We start from the raw sequence: 17411 nt of genomic DNA, 5'->3' as shown, positions 1-17411 counted from the left end.
ATATAAATATATTTTTAAATTATATAAATATATATTTTTAAATATATAAAATATATTTTAATTTTATGATAAAAATTTATATTGTAATCTAAAATTATTTTTAATTATTGGCCATTTATTTTTAAAATAATTAAAAAATTTAATTTTATAAACATGAAACAAAAATTAAAATCAATAAGAAGTTAAAAGAGTCACTAAAATCTCTTATATAAAAGAAAAATACTTAAAAAAAATTCATAAAAAATATCTTAGATATATTTTCGTGTTAGATAACTGACCTTAATTAATATAAGGAGAGATTCGAGAAGTTGCTGAAATTATAGTATCTTTAAAATAAAACCATTATAATATGCATATTTTTAAATAATAAACTTTAGATAAATTTCAGAGTCATCAAAATAAATTTAGAATAAAAAAGAAATCAATCTAAACGATTTTATAATTATTTTTTTTAATTTATCGAGTGAAGAAAAGAGATAGATTACGAAGTCAAATATACTCTAACTTTCTCTTTATATATATATATATATATATATATATATATATATCAAGATTAGTATAAGAATGTGTCGATCAAAATATTTGAAAAAATTATAAATTTTTTTACTAGCTTATAAGTTAACTTAATAAAAAAAGATTATTTGATATATAAGTTTATGTTTTAGGAATTTATAACTTATTTTAATAAATTAATTGAAGTAGTTTGACCTATAAATTCTTTTTTCATCCTTGTTAATTTTCTTAAAATCTTTTTTCATCATTTTTAATTTAATTTTTTTTATTTTACATTTACAAGTTACTCTATTATCTAATTTTATTGAGCAATTTTAATTCACTCAACTATCTTGTAAACTTCAAGTTTTTAAGATCTTATAACTTAAAAACTTTCAACTAGTTTTTAAATAAAAAGTCAACTTAGGCTAGTTTTACGGAGAATGTTTCTTAAATATTTAAGAAGTTTATGAACTCATTTGACTAACTTATAAGTTAGTTTACTCATAATGTTTGTTTGGTATAAAAATTTATTTTAGAAACTTAAAACTTATATTTATTAGTTAGTTGAGGAATCTTATAGCCTATACGCTCTCTTTTTTTAATTATTTTCTATCTTTATTAATTTACTTGATTTTTTTTAAATCTTTTTAAATTTAGAAAGTTTTTTATTTATCATGTTATTCTTTTATTTTCATTATCAAATAGATAAATATCATTTTATATTTTTTTAACTTAATTACTAATATTACCAAACATTTTTAATTTGATCAGGGAGTTTGTAAATCTCTAACTTTTCAACTAATTTTTAAGTTAATTTAACAAGCATCCTAAATATTCACGTTTGTTAGGTTAAAGGCATTTTAATGCAAAATGTTGCAACTTCCATCTCAGAAAATTACAGATTATGAAGAAAAAAAAAAAAAACCAAAAAATAGTGAGGATAAAATTGGGCTTGCAATGCAAACTAATAAAGTGAGACCTTGGAAAACAATGAAGCATTAGATTAACAAACAAAAAACATGACCGATATAATAATAATTATGATGACCGTCCACGCAAGGAAAAGAACAGAATCCAATGGAAACTTTTGATGAAAAGCAAAAAGAAATGGGGGAAATGGCCTTTTGTTAGGCCATTACATTGTCCCAACTAAAAGCCAATTTGGTGAGCCACTTTACTCTATTCTCAACATTAAATACTCACAATGGCTCCACCGGGACTATTAAATCACAACTAACTCCTTCAGCCAAAAAGTTCCATAATGGAATTGGTTTCAATTCTGTTTATTTTAAACCTTCATAATCTATACTTTAATAGGAGTTGTTAGTTTCTAAGTTGCACATCAAAACAAAGTCAAAGTTGTGAAGACTGTACGACAAATTCTTTGCAAAAACAAAGCACATTGAATCATGATAGCACCACTTCATACGTGTTTTTTCACTTCACGTTTGACAAAGTAAACCCTTTCCTTTTCGACCCAGCTGCATTGCATGTTCATTTATGACTCACACCAACACCAACTCTTCCTACGAAAGTACCAAATCATCCCTCTATTCCGGGAAGGCCAACAAGAATTAACCGCTTCAACTCTTTTGAAACTGTCAGAAAAACAAAACCAACAAGCTTAAGTTAAGACAAAGAAGGACAAAAAGAACTTGCAGTTATCAATGAACAGAAAAAGTAAATCAGCATATTTGTTTTCAGAATCCTCGTTTCCTCTACTTGCATCATGGCTTTGAATACGATGCTTCAATCATGGCTTCATACGAGCCTTGTTTTTCTTTTACTTCTGCACAGTTTGTCAATACCAACCTGTCATAGCCAGACCAGCAATTTTCCTCCTCAGAACATTGAAACTTTCTATCCAAATGAAACTTCAGCCACAGCACCAGCACAGCCACAACAGCAACCACCACCACCACCACTACCATCCACTAACGTAGCACCTAGCCGCGGTTCATCGAACGGTAAGATGGCGAAGGCTGTGGCTGCAACAGCAGCAACCTCCATAGTTGTATGTGGTTTAGTTTTCATTTTGGTTCAAAGGTGCTTGAGGGCAAGAAAGAGAGAGGAGACAAGAAACACTGCTTCTGGGGGAGATACCCGTGTTGTGCCTCAGGGAAACGTGTTTGAGAGAATTGATGGAAATGTGAAGGGCTTGATTGTTGATGAGGATGGTTTGGATGTGATTTACTGGAGAAAGCTTGAAGGGAAGAACTCTAACAAGGATCTTCATAAGGAGGTCTTGAGTAGTCCCAAAAACAAAGAGAAAGAAGTTAAAGAAGATGGACATGATGAAAATCAAGTGAAAAAGTCTAAGTCCATCCAAGAAATTCCTCTGCTTAGAGGGAAATCTTCAACTTCCCACTTGAACATATCTCCAGAAGAGGATGAGCCATATAGATTTTCACCAATTTCTTCTCCTCCTCCTAGTCTTCCTGCATCAGTTGGGGTTGTTATCAAGGGTGTTCAGAAACCAGACTCTCCAATTCAACCATCAACTCCCCCCCCTCCAATTTCACCATCAACACCATCCTCTACTTCTTTTTCGGCAGTTCCGAAAACGAATAATCCTGCACCATCGCCTCCTCCTCCCCCAATCCCAGCTAGAAGGAGTCCAGTACCACCTCCTCCTCCTCCATCTTCAAAACCACCACCTCCTCCCGTTGAAATGCCAGCAATTAAGCAAAGAAACTCTTCAGGAAAAGGAGTGCCAGAAACCAGCAATGATCAAGTGAAGCTGAAGCCTTTGCATTGGGATAAGGTGAATACTAATAATGCTGATCACTCCATGGTATGGGACAAAGTTGATCGTGGCTCTTTCAGGTAATCCTCATGTGTTAGATTTGGTTAACATGTATTTGATCATTCCAGTTTAGATTTAACTGATCATCCCATGTTTTTTAATACAATACTTCAGGGTTGATCAAGATCTTATGGAGGCTCTCTTCGGTTATGTCGCAACCAACCGAAAATCTCCCAAAGGAAAGAGTCACTCAGCCATTCCAAGCAAGGATGGCTCAGCTCCATCTGCAAAAACTTTCCTTCTTGACCCCAGAAAGTCACAGAACATTGCTATTGTTTTGAAATCTCTTGCAGTCTCACAAAGTGAAATTCTTGATGCACTCACTAATGGTAAGGGCCTCGATGCAGATATCCTTGAAAAGCTTGCTAGAGTTTCCCCAACAGAAGAAGAGCAATCTCTTATCCTTGAATACAAAGGAGACCCAGCAAGACTTGCAGCCGCTGAATCTTTCCTTTATAACATCCTTAAAGCTGTTCCTTCCGCTTTTAAGCGCTTGAATGCCATGCTATTCAGGTTGAACTATGACTCCGAGATTCAAGAAATCAAGGAATCTCTGCAGACCATTGAACTGGGGTGTATGGAGCTTAAAAGCAAGGGACTCTTTGTGAAGCTTCTTGAAGCAGTGCTTAAGGCAGGAAACCGAATGAATGCAGGAACTGCAAGAGGTAATGCTCAAGCTTTCAATTTGGCTTCTCTTAGAAAGCTCTCTGATGTCAAGAGCACCAATGGAAAAACCACATTACTTCACTTTGTGGTTGAAGAAGTAGTCCGTTCTGAGGGAAAACGGGTCGCTCTTAACCGCAATGGCAGTCTGAGCAGTAGCAGCAGCAGGGGAAGCAGCAGCAACGGAAACTATGAGAACAATGCCGCTTCAAATGAACTGATTGAGAGGGAATATGTAACACTAGGATTGCCAATTGTAGGAGGGATCAGTTCTGAGTTCTCCAATGTCAAGAAAGCGGCACAAATAGATTATAGAAATTTGGATGGTTCAATCTCAGCCCTCTCAACCCGGTTAGTTGGAATTCAAGAACTTGATTCCTTGTGTGGAAATGGTGAAGGAGGATATTTTGTGAAAGAAATGGATCACTTTCTTGGAAATGCTGAGGAAGAGTTGAAATTAGTGAGGGAGAAGCAAACAAGTGTGTTGCAGCTTATCAAGAAAACAACACAATATTATCAAGGAGGAGCTTCAAAAGGGACTGCAGAAGACAATCTTCAATTGTTTGTCATAGTGAAGGATTTTCTGGGAATGGTTGACCATGCTTGCATTGAGATTGCACGGGAAATGCAGAAGAGGATGACTCCCAAGCGAATTTCTGGGTAGTCATCATCAGAGGCACCAACACAAATAATTTCTGTGATTTTCAAACTGCTGGAACATAAACACGTCAGATAACTCCAAAATTTATTCAACCTATTTGCTATTGGACGAGGGGGCTGAAGTCCCTTAATTTGAATCAGATTTCTGAAAGATTGGAGTTTTGTTGCATTCAAAGTCTAAAAAAGAGTGTACGAATGGGCTTCAACTCAAAAGCTGGCTATGCTTTCACAATTCAAAAGCTGAAAGCATCTTTATAGCTTCAGCATTTTTCCAGTATTAAATCTCTAAATGTACGTGTCTATATAGTTCTTCAGCAGATTTTAATTCTGGTGTATATCATTGTTGGATTCTTTTAGTATCTTGTCATCAACCAGAACTTTGTCATATTATAATTTTTCTTGTTGTAAATACTCTTGCAATTTGTAATTTTGGGTAAATGGGATTTTATTTAAAAATTTTCAGATAAGATTCCAAACTTGACTTGGTATAGATCACAGGTCACAAAAGAAAGAACAAGTCTAGTGCAAAACAAGAGTTAACTTCATGAGCCAGCAGAAATCACGTCACAAATAATGTTATTTTATTTTATTCGCCAAGAGATCGAATCAGATTACTACCAACCTCTCACCAAATAAGATTTGCTGTCTCAACCAATCCTCTACGAAACAGTAAATTTGGCATACCCATATCCCCAATATTCATAAAATAAATCACAATGGATAACCATTTCAAGAAGTTATTTTCTTTATCTTATTCCTTTTTTGGGTTGGGCGGTTTTCACTTTTCACTGCCAACCATACATGCATTTGTGTACATGCAACAATACTACACATGTGCACAACTCATTCATAAGTCCAGGTTGCGGACTTTTCCTAGTTGTGTAGGTATTATTAGGCATGGCAATCTAACCCGCCCCCGTGGGTACCCGCCCGAACCCGCCCCGATTTGGATGGGGAAAACCCGTGTTTATCGGGTTCGGGTTCGGGTTCGGGTTTTCCCCGATTGATAAAATCGGGGGCGGGGGCGGGGGCGGGGATGTTAATACCCACCCCGCCCCCGTCCCCATACCCGCCCCCGCCCCCGCCCCGCTTAATAATATAATTAAAAAATTATTTTTATATATATAAACCAAAATTATAAATATTTATATGTAAAAATTTATATTATTTTATTTTTCTTTTATTTTTTTTAAATTGTTCATATTTATTTAAAAGAAAAAAAGAAGAAAAAAAAAATAAAAGCGGGGGCGGGGGCGGGGCGGGGAAACCCGAACCCCGCCGGGGGTGAGGATGGGGACCTAGATTTTATCCCCGGCGGGTATCGGGGGCGGGGGCGGGGGGCGGTTTAAATTTGCGGGGGCGGGGGCGGGGGACGTAAAACCCGCCCCCGCCCCGCCCCGTTGCCATGCCTAGGTATTATTAGCTTGAAAACAATGCCGGGGAACCGAAGTTATGGGTTAGAGATTCCATCCCTCTCCCCAATCCACATCCCCATTTTCTCTTGGGTCCCAATAGTACCTCCCTTGATCTCACCCAAAATTAAATACAAAGATCCCACAGAATGGAAATGATGCAAGTGCAAGTGTGCAACCAATTAAAAGAAATGCGTACTTTTCTCACATTAGACATTATAGTTATACAATATTATTTCTCAAAAGAAAAATTTATTATCAATAATTGATGCTTTACTCCCCTTACTCCTTCCTCACATCGTTCATAAGCTCCTATAGTCCTTATAACTAGATAATTGTTCCCCTGTTGCAGACTAAACTAAAATTTCATAGTGTGACTAGAGTTGTAGCTATAAACATTTCCTCTGAACACATAGATCTGACACGCCCACTGATGTATTTAATCTCATCTTCACTTGATTCTACCTCTTAAGGGCCTACCGCCATTTCCCAACCTTGACATCAACCTGCATAAGCATACAAGACAAAATAGCAGTTAATATACCAGACTTTTCTCCATTGTTGACAAAATACAATTTGAATTATTGAGAAAATACTTCCTAACGGAACATAGTAAATACAGTTTTATAATGGGAGTAATCTAAGAAAATTAAATCGGAATGGAAAATAACTCCAATGCCTCTTAGATCTTCCATTATATTTTAGATCTTCCCTTTGTAACACAAGTTACATAATGGCATATTTTAATTGAAGTGACCCCAACCAAGGGGAAAAGACAATTTTTGCTGTACTGAATTTAAGAAAACATAGGGGCATTATTAGACCACTTGATGGAAAAAGAAAAATATTTTAGCAAACACTAATATTCTACGGGTGGTGTAATCATTGAAATGATATTAAATGTGGAATGTGGACCATATGAACTTTCATCATTATCTCTTGTGTGACCCACCACCAACTATGAATCACTATGCTCATTTGGCAGAAAACAGGTTCGCTTTTTAGAGTTAAATAAGACATCTATATTACACTGATGCTCCCTTACTTTCCTATAATCCCCATACTATTAAGTTGTAAAACACAAGTTTTGACTGACTACAATTAAAAAAATATTAAGCATATAGAAAAAAATGCCAGAAAAAAGTCTAACAAACTACTATTCGTATATGAAAATATTTGCTATAGTTAGTCTTCACCCTACTTGTTGACCTGGTAATGATAAAATTTAAAATGCATAACATACCTTCTCTGGATGACTTTTTGATACTTTTTGACCCCGGTGAAAAGCTGGCAAGGGTGTGGCTTTGGATTTATGTTGCATCTTTTCCTCCTATGTCGAACGAAAACAATGCAATGTTAGGACATGCCATTTAAGCATATTATATAAAATACTAATAGCATTAGAGAGCTAATAACTTATGGTAACCCAATCTATACAATTATTGTTTGACTATCTTTAAACAAGAATCTCTAATGCACTATAAAATATATGCAGATACACGTAAGTGATAGCAAGAGAAGAAAAGAGTACCTTTGATTTCAATTGAATATGCGTTCTTTCTACCTCTTTTGCATTAAATTTTTCATCTATTTTTCTTGGAGACTGATTAAAACACAAGAGATGTTTTGTCAGTAAAAATAATACAGTAATTTCAAAATCTGATGAGAACCCCTAATCACAGGGGCTGGATTGTATAGACATGCATCAAGAGTCAGTCCACACCTCTTTTCCTTTCTCTGCTTTAACGTCACATTTTAGGCCATAAGTAGTTCGAACAGCATTCCCACTTCTTTTATCCATACTGTCAACCTTAGGTGACCTATTTAATAATAACTTCAAAAGCATCAGCTTACAAGCAATTGAACTCCTTATACATTCATCAAAATATAGTTCATGGTATATGTTCTGATAACTATAAGGAAGGAAGGCGTCACAATCTCCTGAGTAAGTATGGCTGATGATTTTCATGTTCCCTCAATCACAGAAACCCATTCTCTTCCTTCCCTGCTAATAGCTATCCAACCATGGTTTAAACTTGTTTCATATTTTTACTATATCTAAGTTTTACTTCAATAGATGGTCTTGTTGAGACAGCTCACTTGATAGAGTTATGGGACATGCAAGAAGAGTGTATAGGTTTACACCAAGCAATGCAGTCCACACACCCCTTCCCCCATCCCCTTCCTTGTGGGGTCTCTTTGGGCCCATCTTGGTAGGACTTCCCCCTCAACCCAAAAATAGGGAAAAAAAGATTTACTTCAACATTATAAATTATGATATGGAAAGGAGGGGGAGGCAGGTAAGAAGAGCCTCAGCACAATGATTCAAATTGTTGCCTTGTGACTTCGAGGTCACATGTTTGAGTCAAAGAATCTGCCTCCTGCAAAAGGTCAAGCTGTCTAATATACACACATGGTTGTGCAACACTCACAGTGAGCACTTTACAGCACTGTGCTACCCTTAGAGGGTATTGTGAAAAACCTAAGTCTCACATAGATTAGAGATAAGACAAAAAAAGAATTTATAAGTGTAGGGTAACTTTAATCTAACAAGTCAGTTTTGTAGAATTAAGTTAGACCACACATTCTAAGAGAAGGAAAAGCCTTTGGTATAAGTGTCGTTGCAACATGGAAAACAGAATTATTCTATAATTGGTGTTAAAAGGATGGGGCATAAGTTAATAACTCAATTTTATAGTTAATAGGATAACTTAACAATCTGAAATCAGAAATTGATAGACACTGACAAGCAAAAGCATGTTGCACCAAATCTGGCAGTAGAAGGGAATTCCAGTTGAATACAAAATGAGGGCTGTTTCAATTGTTTTCACAATACTGTCATATGGCTAAATTATATGTAACCGAGAATATTACTGAACAAATCAAGTTATAAGTAAATTATGTAATGTAAAACCATGACTTATTTCAGCTATACAATACTTATCGTTAGATTTCTGAGATTTTTCTTTATTTAAATTTTTTCCCCACAGCCCTTAGGAAGCAAGATCTTGATATCAATGTTGGAAATATTTTATGAAACATTGGTTTATTTCAATGAAAATTGGTTGAACTAAGAAAAGTACAAGAAATAAAGATAGAAACAAGAATTAGAACTAGATACCATAGGAAAATGGTGATCCTTATGAAAGTATGAAACAGTGAACTTCATAATCCAGTCTAGAGGTTCCATTTTTTGTATCAACATGACTCACTCCCTAGTAATCATCAATCCTATATCTAAAATGCTATAGTTTATTCTGTTTTGGTAAATTGTGCGACTTCAGGAAAAGACAAAAATCCAAATGTCCGCTGAAGTGAATGCTTCAATGTTACAAGCTTTCAACAATTGCAAACTACCAATTCTTTCCCTTTTGATTTCATCTACTAGTAAATTTCTGAACTAAAGCTAACAAAGGCGACTTCACTCTTCAGAGGCTAGAATGCAAATCTTCTCCAGTTATATTGGCCAATCTGGTCCAAGAACTGGTGGATTTAATTCCATTGTAAGACAACAAAACAGACAGTTGGTAACCAGTTCAAATGTATTGCTAAGCTGAAAGATGTATGCAGACAGCGACAAGATCTACTGGTGCATCTGCTTTAGATTTTCATATTGCAATGGAATTAAATCTACAAGTTCTTGGACCAGATTAGCCAATACAACTTGAGAAGATTTGCATTTGAGCCTCTAAAGAGCGAAATCTACAAGTTCTTGGACCAGATTAGCCAATACAACTTGAGAAGATTTGCATTTGAGCCTCTAAAGAGCGAAGCCACCTTTGTTAGTTGTAGATCAGAAATTTAATGGTAGATGAAATCAAAAGGGAAAGAATTAGTAGTTTGCAATTGTTTAAAGCTTGGAAGTTGAAGCATGTACTTCGACCGACATTTGGATTTTTGTCTTTTCTTGATGTCGCACAATTTACCAAAACAATATAAACTAGGATCATGAATATGTTAAAGATTATTCTGGCAGGTTAATGGATGTTGTGAACCAATTGCGACTTCTTGGTGAAACATCATTTAGAGACAGAAGGTTGTCAAAAAGATCGTTTCGTTACATGAAAGGTTTGAAGCCAAGATTTCTGCAATTAAAAAGTCTTGTGATTTCCAAACTCTCACAAAGCAAGCTTCATGCAAAGAGTCTCAATGAAAAGTGATGATTTTATTGAAGGTGCCTTTTGAGAAAAGCACAATGGAAGGAATTTGGAAAGTCATGGCCTTTCAATAACAACAAAGAGAAAGTTGAAGGTTCTTCGAGAAAAGGAAATTGCTTGCGTTGTTCTTTTTGCCAAAGAACCAACCATGCTAAAGAAGATTGTTGGCACAAAGATTAACCTCTTTTTCATTGTAATTTTCGGTGAAAAGTATTGCATATTAAAGAACAATCGGAGCATCAACCAAAAAAAAGGCAAATGTGATTGCAAAAAAAATGATGATGAAGATGAGTATTTGTTTATGGCATCTCAAGAACTCAATTCACATAAATTGAATGCTAGACTCATTGACAGTGGCTGCACCAGTCACATGACCAAATGTCTATCATTTTTTACCAATTGAACCAAAAGTCAAGATGAGAAATGGTGAAATTGTGCAAGCTAGAGGAAAAGGAACAATTTCCATATCAACCAAGAAAGGTATGATAATTGTCAAAGATGTTCTTTACATTCCATAATTTGATCAAAATCTTTTTAGTGTTCACCAAATGCTAAGGAATGAATATGGAGCCTCTTTTAAAGAGAATTATTGTTTTATCATGGATGAAATTGATTAAAGATTGTAAAGATTAAGATAATCAAAAACAGTTTTTATTTGAAATTTGATTTAATTGAAGATTATGGTTTTATTCCTAAAATTGATGAGTAATGTTTGATATGACAAATCCCAAAATGGAATTTAAAGAGTTAAATTGCATGACTATGATGACAATGATTTAGGTCAAGAAATTAATGTGCAACAACTTGCTGACATGGTGATTGAAGCACTTCTAAAATTAAGTTTTAGAGTTCATGAAACTAAAGTTTGAAATGTTCATGGCAAATCTTAAGGAGAAGTGTTAGATTTATAAGATTTTCCTTTATTTGAATTTTGAATAAATGTTAGATAGGATATTTATTATTGCAACAACTTTATCTTTTATATTTTGTTTTGATGAGAAAAATTAGAGACTTTAAATTGATTGTAAACCTATACATAAGCATCCTCTTCAATGAATTTTAATAACAATTTTTCATCTTCAATTTTAATTTCAATTTCTCATCAAGATTCAATTTTTCCATATTTATCACAAAATATTTCCACATGATGATTAACTGTTTATGCTTCCTCATTCATATTTATCTATTCTTTCTTCTCACACAAAAAGTCAACAAAAATTTTGTCCCTAAACAGATGATAGTTTTAAGCAAGCAACCATATTCAAAATCAGGTTGAGATAAATTATCAGAATCAAAGAGATTAAGAACAAAGGTACATGAAATACATCAAGGATGTAATAGTATATAAGTGGAAAGCAACCCTCACCTTACAAGCCGGTTTTGTAGGGTTGAGTTAGGCTTAATCCACTATTCTAACATGGTATCAAAGCCATTTAGATCCACTTTAAAAATGGGCCACCTACCATTGATGCATGTCTCATAGGCATGAGGGGGTGTATTGGGAAAAACCCAAGTCCCGCCTATCCTAGATCATTAAAAAGGGTCACCCACCATTTATCCACGTACCAAGCCCAATAATGCTGGACGTGAGGGGGTGTATTGGGAAAAACCCAAGTCCCACATCGACTAGAGATTAGGCAATTGAATAGTATATAAGTGGAAAGCAACCCTCACCTTACAAGTCGGTTTTGTAGGGTTGAGTTAGGCTTAATCCACTATTCTAACAGGATGTGAAATAGATGCTAATAAGAAACACATCAATAATGCAGATTCAAAAACTTACTGTCCATTTCCCATTCGCAAAGCTATAGATGTTGGATTCCTTGGCTCTGCCAACCTTGAAGAAACCTGCTCAAGAAAAATATAAGCAAACATTCCCAAATGAGAGATTTTCTACCGGTACACATAATCATTTATGAACAATAAACAGTTATCCGTGCTTTTCCAAACACCTTTTCTTTTACCAAAGGTTTGTTTTCACCAGAAGTTTTAGGCTGATTGAAATTGTTCTGGAATGTCTTGAATGCTCGTTTGACTATGTCCTTATCCCCCATTTTCTCCATAATTAAAGATTTTCTCATTGTAGTATGCGTAGCAGGAGCAGGATCAGGTATGCTTGGAGCCAAGCTAAGGGACATGTGCAAAGATTTATTTGGAACTTTTCTGTTCTCCACAGTTGAAGTAATTTTCCTCCCAGATATTGATGAAGAGTTTCCTCTTTTAATTGAAGAGGCAGATGCCAATGTTTTGGTGGGAGTCGATGTAGGCTTTGAACTTCTAGGGGTGGAAATTTGGGATGACATAGGCTTAGATGAAAGGAGCACCGATTTCTTCTTCACCTTTGCTGCATTGCTCTCTCTGCTCAGAGGAGTAACCTGTCCAAACTAGATGGTTAAAAATACAATACGGGGTAAAGAAATGGCCAAATTTTATGTGGTGTTAATTATTTTTTAACCACTCAAATTTTCCAATGATCATAAATTTGTTTAATACAAGAATTAATGCATACCTTCTTAGATACCTTTGGATGATCCAATGTCACATCTTTTGCTTCAATTTTCTTTGCAGTATCTTCGTTCACATTGTGTGAAATTTCCTTCACATCTTCAGCTTCAATGTTAGGACTTTCTTCTTTACTTCCTTCTTGCTCAACACAGACAACTTCTTCATGCTTATCTATCCAGGAACTACGTGATTTGCTTTCCAGTTCTACATTCTCACCCTCGACTGATGAATCTTGATAATCTCTTGAAACTGCATCCTCCTCCTCCAAATTACTCACATCAGTCCCAATGATCTCACCAATTGAAGTGATTTCTTGCTTGGCCCCTTCACTAGAACCTTGATTATTGGACATATCAAAGTCTGCATATGTTCCACAAGTGTTACAGCTCAGATTTTCACCATTTTGATATTGTGATCCAGAAGAATCTTTTTCCATCTGCTTCTCTTGAGCCAGCAATTCAGCTTTCCGGGCTGCAATGTTCTTATAATGAGCTTCAAAGTACGCTTTCTTCTGAGCAACTGATCCAGGAGTGGCACACTTCTCAACTTCTTCCAAGTACTTATTTGGTGAGAAAGCAGACCATTTCTCCCAAGACAAGGAATCATTCTCAAATCTACCAAACGAAACAGACACTTGCAAAGCAGGATTGGAAGCCGCTGTCTCCCCCATCTGCTTACATAGCAAAGAGAAAAGGCATAAAAAAAATCCACAAACAAAAACTATGCGCATAAATACACGGAACCAACATAAAGACAATTCACAATAACTCCAAAAGCACAGGAATTCAACAAAAATAAATTGATTTACTGAGGATTCAACAAATCAGATATATTTGAAAGAAAATAATAATAATAAAAAACAAAGAATCAATCTCTAGTGTCAAACAACCTAAAGGATAAATGGGTTTACCTTGTCTTCAAAAATTGGTGCAACAACAGAAAAATTAATACTCAGCCATAGCCCTATATAATCCTCAAAGACACAGAGGCATGTCCTGCAAAGAAGCAGCAGTGGGGGAAATAATTCTGCGGATCTCAATGATAATGGCAAAAGGAGTAAAAATGGTCACAATGGGACAAAAAGAAGACTTGGAAAAAATGCAGTAAATTATGAGTAAAGGCATAAAGGGACATGTGCATGTGGTGTGAGAGTGAGAGAGCACTCATTCTCAGATTCTCTCCTTAACTTCAGTTTCTACCTCACCTTTCCACTGTAAGGGCATCATTTATCTGCTTTTTGTACTTGTGCAAACTCCTAAATGATAGCCCCAATCATCAAAGACAAAGCAAGCAAAAGAGTGAGCAAATTCCAGGGGTTGTAGATCACACCACACCTATATCATACTTCCAAAGACCACTTTAACTTTTAGTGACATTTAAGTACCATTACTTTCCAGTGAGAGCCAAAGTTGAATGAAGCGGAGCAGACAGAGTTGGAGTTCATAAAATAATTGAGAAGGAAAAGCACAAAAAGGAAAGAAACGACTTTTCAGCAAAAGAATAGTTTATTGGAGTGAATGAGATTAGCTGGCACAAACTATGAAGCTTCCACCGAAGATAAAAACAAAGTGTCCAAACTCCAAACCAATTCTCATTTTCCACTCACCAACTAACCAATAACCATACCAATGAGCTACAGCATATGTCTCACTGAAGGGTTCAGAGACAGTGAAAGAGAGAGCCAAGGCGGTGGTGATGATGATGATGATAATGAGATTAGATCAACCAATAACCATGACATGAAATGGAAGGCAAGGCAAGGAAGTAAGGCCCACGTGAACAAAGCTGCACAGTGTGCTAGGAACTGTGTGAACTCTGAAGGATACATACATACATGTGTCATGTGACGGGTCTCTCTACTAGCTGCATTAATTATCAACCTCACTTGGCCACGTGTGGACCCCAACACAATTGGTTTGGTTCAACTAAAAAATGCATGGGACGTACATGTAATTAAGTTACCCAGTTCCAATGCAACGGCGTCGTATCACTCCACAACCCCAAACGACAGCGTTGGCAAAAACAAAATGGCAATATGGGCCCAGGGCCCGAGCCCAATAATGCAATGAAGTTTGTTACGTTGGACTTGACTTCAGTCACAAGTCCTTTTCAGTTGAACCGGACATAGGTACCATCCACCACACCAGTGTGGCTCACTCTCTTATATTACTTGATTGCATTTTCCTTTGGCACTTGCTTTGTCTCCCCCGCATCCTATGCTCTTAAGCTACTCAATAAATAGCCCCACTTACAGATTTCAACTTTGATTAATATCATCATCATACACCTATTACACACACTCTCTCTCTACTGCTGAAATGTGAAATGAAATCCATACCATACACATAGGCATAGTCACATACTAGTACTACTATATAAATATCTATTATTAGGCTTGTTACCTCAAAGGGGTATCTAGAATGAGAACCCATTTTGAGCCTCTTCCTCTGTTATGCTTCATCCTATACCATACACATAACACATACTAGCATATAAAATACCAACCGTTTGGCTTGTTATCCAAAAGGGTATCTAAGATGAGAACCCATTTTGAGCCTCTTAACCATTATTCTTTATTTTATCCCTTGGACCTATGTAAATTAACCCCACCCTAACCTACCTCAACACTACTCCGTTGTAGATGCTAAAAAGATTCAAATTTCAACCATTGGGCCTAAAATTGGCCCATATAACTGGGGTCATGGAATCTGCCTCCTGCCACTTAATTCTATGCCTTTGCGGTCTGCGCTTTATCAATAATGGAGGAATCCAAGCCTATCTGCTGTTTTAGTTTGTATGAATAAATGTAAGGATATGGTGAGTTAATATTGGAAAGAAGAGGATTAAATAAAGAATAGAAACTGGATTTTTTGGTCAAACAATCAGTTATGGTAACTGAGAAGTTAAGAAGAAAAAAGATAGAAAATGAAGATTTAAAAGAAATTGGGAAAAAGTATAAGCAGTTATATTGTGTAAATAAAGAGTAAAATAAATAAATGTGGAAATCGAAATGATTTTTTTTTTTTTTATCATTACAAGGGAGAAAGTCTATTTAAAAAAATATAAAGTAGATAGTTGCTTAAAAGAGTGTTAGAAGCTAAATTTGGATTAGAACAAATAGTAAGAAATTCATGCTCTTTAATCAAGAAATTAGGGATCGAATTTTGATTTTTGTGAATACAAAGAATACTCCAGATAAAAAAAGATATTCAAAGATTAGTTCTTATATTCGACGAGGTATACTCTTTGGTAATGAAAAAAAGTGTAAGAAATTTTTGATATCATGATATTGATGAAAGTATCATGTGACTTTATTAAAGATTAATCTTTTTTAAAAATCGTAACAATTATCTCTCTCAGCATAATTTTCTTTTATCAAATTTAAAACTTGAATTCAAGATCTTGAAACTTAAAGATCAATTGTGGTATTAGTTGAACTAATAAATATTGGTAAAATTTTAGAAAATTACATATTCACAATAAAATAAAATAAAAACAAATAAAAAATATATATGAAAGAGGTATTTATAGAAATAATAAATCAAGAAAATGTAAATAAATATATCTTTTATTATTAATTTAGATTGTTATATATTATATTTATACAAGCTAGCATAATATAAAAAAGACGCTTCTTGCTTTCGTCTATTTTTTTTTTTAATAAATTACTTGAATCAATCTCACTTTTTTTTTCTTCTCACAATTCTCTTTAGTTGCCTCTATTTTTACAGAAAGAAAAATAAGAAATAAAATTAACAGAGGAAATTACATAATAGTGATAATTTATAATAGAGAATTGAGTAATTTAAGAATAATTATAGAAATAAAAATGTCATTAAAAAAAATAAGTACACCAAAATATTATATCGTTATAAACTAAATTCTTTCTCCATCCGCAACTAAAGCGAGGAATGGAGGTGAATACTTTTATTATGTTATCAATATACTATAGTTATTTATTTATTTTTTTTTGTAATCATGTTATCTGGTATACTATTAGGTAGAAATTTGATGTAAGATTATCATGCTTATAATTTATAATTTGAAACAAAAGCGACATATAAACGACCATTAGTTACACAATTTATTTAATCAAAGTATAATCAGATCGTTAGGCTGATTAATGCATGTATTGGGCAAGTATGTTTGTCCCTTTTCAATTTTTTATTTATTTTCATTTTTATTGCTTTCACTTTTTAAAATTAATGAATGCGAAACTGTTTAGTGTCCAAATTGAATATGAAACTTTTTTTTGACAAAATTGAATATGAAATTAACTTAAGCAACTGGATAACTCCAATACATGTTATAAATATTATATATTTATCTTTCATAGACGTTTTTAAAATATTTGGTTACATAACAATCTTAAAAACCTACTTAATAATAATTTAACACTAATAAAAACATATAAATAAATATGTTAAATCTTATAAAAATTAAGTTTAATTTATTTATCATATAAAAATGTTTTTAATATGTGATATAAATTTTTACAAGGCTTAAATATGCTTTTAGTCCCTCAAATTTAGGGTAAATCTATTTTTGATCCCTCAAATTTAAAATTGTTGTTTTTAGTCCTTGTAATTTCAAAAAATCTTAATTTAGTCCTTATATTCAAATTTTGTTAAGAAATTTATCAAACATTATTGCATAAAATCTACTTATTGGTGTCCCTATTGGTGAAAATATCACATTAAATCCGGTTAATAT

At 34.3% G+C, this 17411-nt stretch overlaps 2 protein-coding genes across 5 annotated transcripts; one reads left to right on the top strand and one right to left on the bottom strand.

Moving 5' to 3' along the window:
- Positions 1-2052: 2052 nt before the first annotated feature.
- Positions 2053-5033, top strand: LOC109790787 (formin-like protein 4). Its single transcript, XM_020350019.3, has 2 exons — positions 2053-3321; positions 3416-5033. Exons 1-2 carry the CDS (start codon positions 2225-2227, stop codon positions 4626-4628), a joined length of 2310 nt encoding a protein of 769 aa, XP_020205608.1. The 5' UTR covers positions 2053-2224; the 3' UTR covers positions 4629-5033.
- Positions 5034-6218: 1185 nt separating this feature from the next.
- LOC109790788 (uncharacterized) lies at positions 6219-14524 on the bottom strand. 4 transcript variants are annotated; one of them, XM_020350022.3, is made up of 9 exons: positions 13903-14520; positions 13609-13693; positions 12703-13368; positions 12158-12568; positions 11977-12041; positions 7760-7856; positions 7568-7639; positions 7280-7366; positions 6219-6542 (listed from the first exon to the last, which is right to left on the bottom strand). In XM_020350022.3, exons 3-9 carry the CDS (start codon positions 13366-13368, stop codon positions 6513-6515), a joined length of 1428 nt encoding a protein of 475 aa, XP_020205611.1. In that variant the 5' UTR covers positions 13609-13693; positions 13903-14520; the 3' UTR covers positions 6219-6512. The 4 variants fall into 4 exon arrangements, 3 of the variants coding, with proteins under 3 accessions (XP_020205611.1, XP_020205609.1, XP_020205610.1); XM_020350020.3 differs by having other exon boundaries at positions 12146-12568; positions 13903-14517; XM_020350021.3 differs by having other exon boundaries at positions 12146-12568; positions 14305-14517.
- Between the last annotated feature and the right edge of the window lie 2887 nt (positions 14525-17411).

This window comes from Cajanus cajan, chromosome 3 (assembly GCF_000230855.2).
Source record: "Cajanus cajan strain Asha chromosome 3, NIPB_CcT2T_4, whole genome shotgun sequence".
NCBI lineage: Eukaryota > Viridiplantae > Streptophyta > Magnoliopsida > Fabales > Fabaceae > Cajanus > Cajanus cajan.
The sequence above is the reverse complement of the archived record's forward strand: the minus strand, read 5'-3'. Positions and strand labels throughout refer to the sequence as shown.

Excerpts from the sequence above, each read along its gene's own strand:
- LOC109790787 (XM_020350019.3), top strand. The coding sequence starts at position 2,225 with ATGGCTTTGAATACGATGCTTCAATCATGGCTTCATACGAGCCTTGTT. Across the intron at positions 3,322-3,415 it reads GTTGATCGTGGCTCTTTCAG|GGTTGATCAAGATCTTATGG; the intron begins GTAATCCTCATG and ends ACAATACTTCAG.
- LOC109790788 (XM_020350020.3), bottom strand. The coding sequence starts at position 13,368 with ATGGGGGAGACAGCGGCTTCCAATCCTGCTTTGCAAGTGTCTGTTTCG. Across the intron at positions 12,569-12,702 it reads ATCCAAAGGTATCTAAGAAG|GTTACTCCTCTGAGCAGAGA; the intron begins GTATGCATTAAT and ends TAGTTTGGACAG. Across the intron at positions 7,640-7,759 it reads AAGCAGAGAAAGGAAAAGAG|TCTCCAAGAAAAATAGATGA; the intron begins GTGTGGACTGAC and ends TGTTTTAATCAG.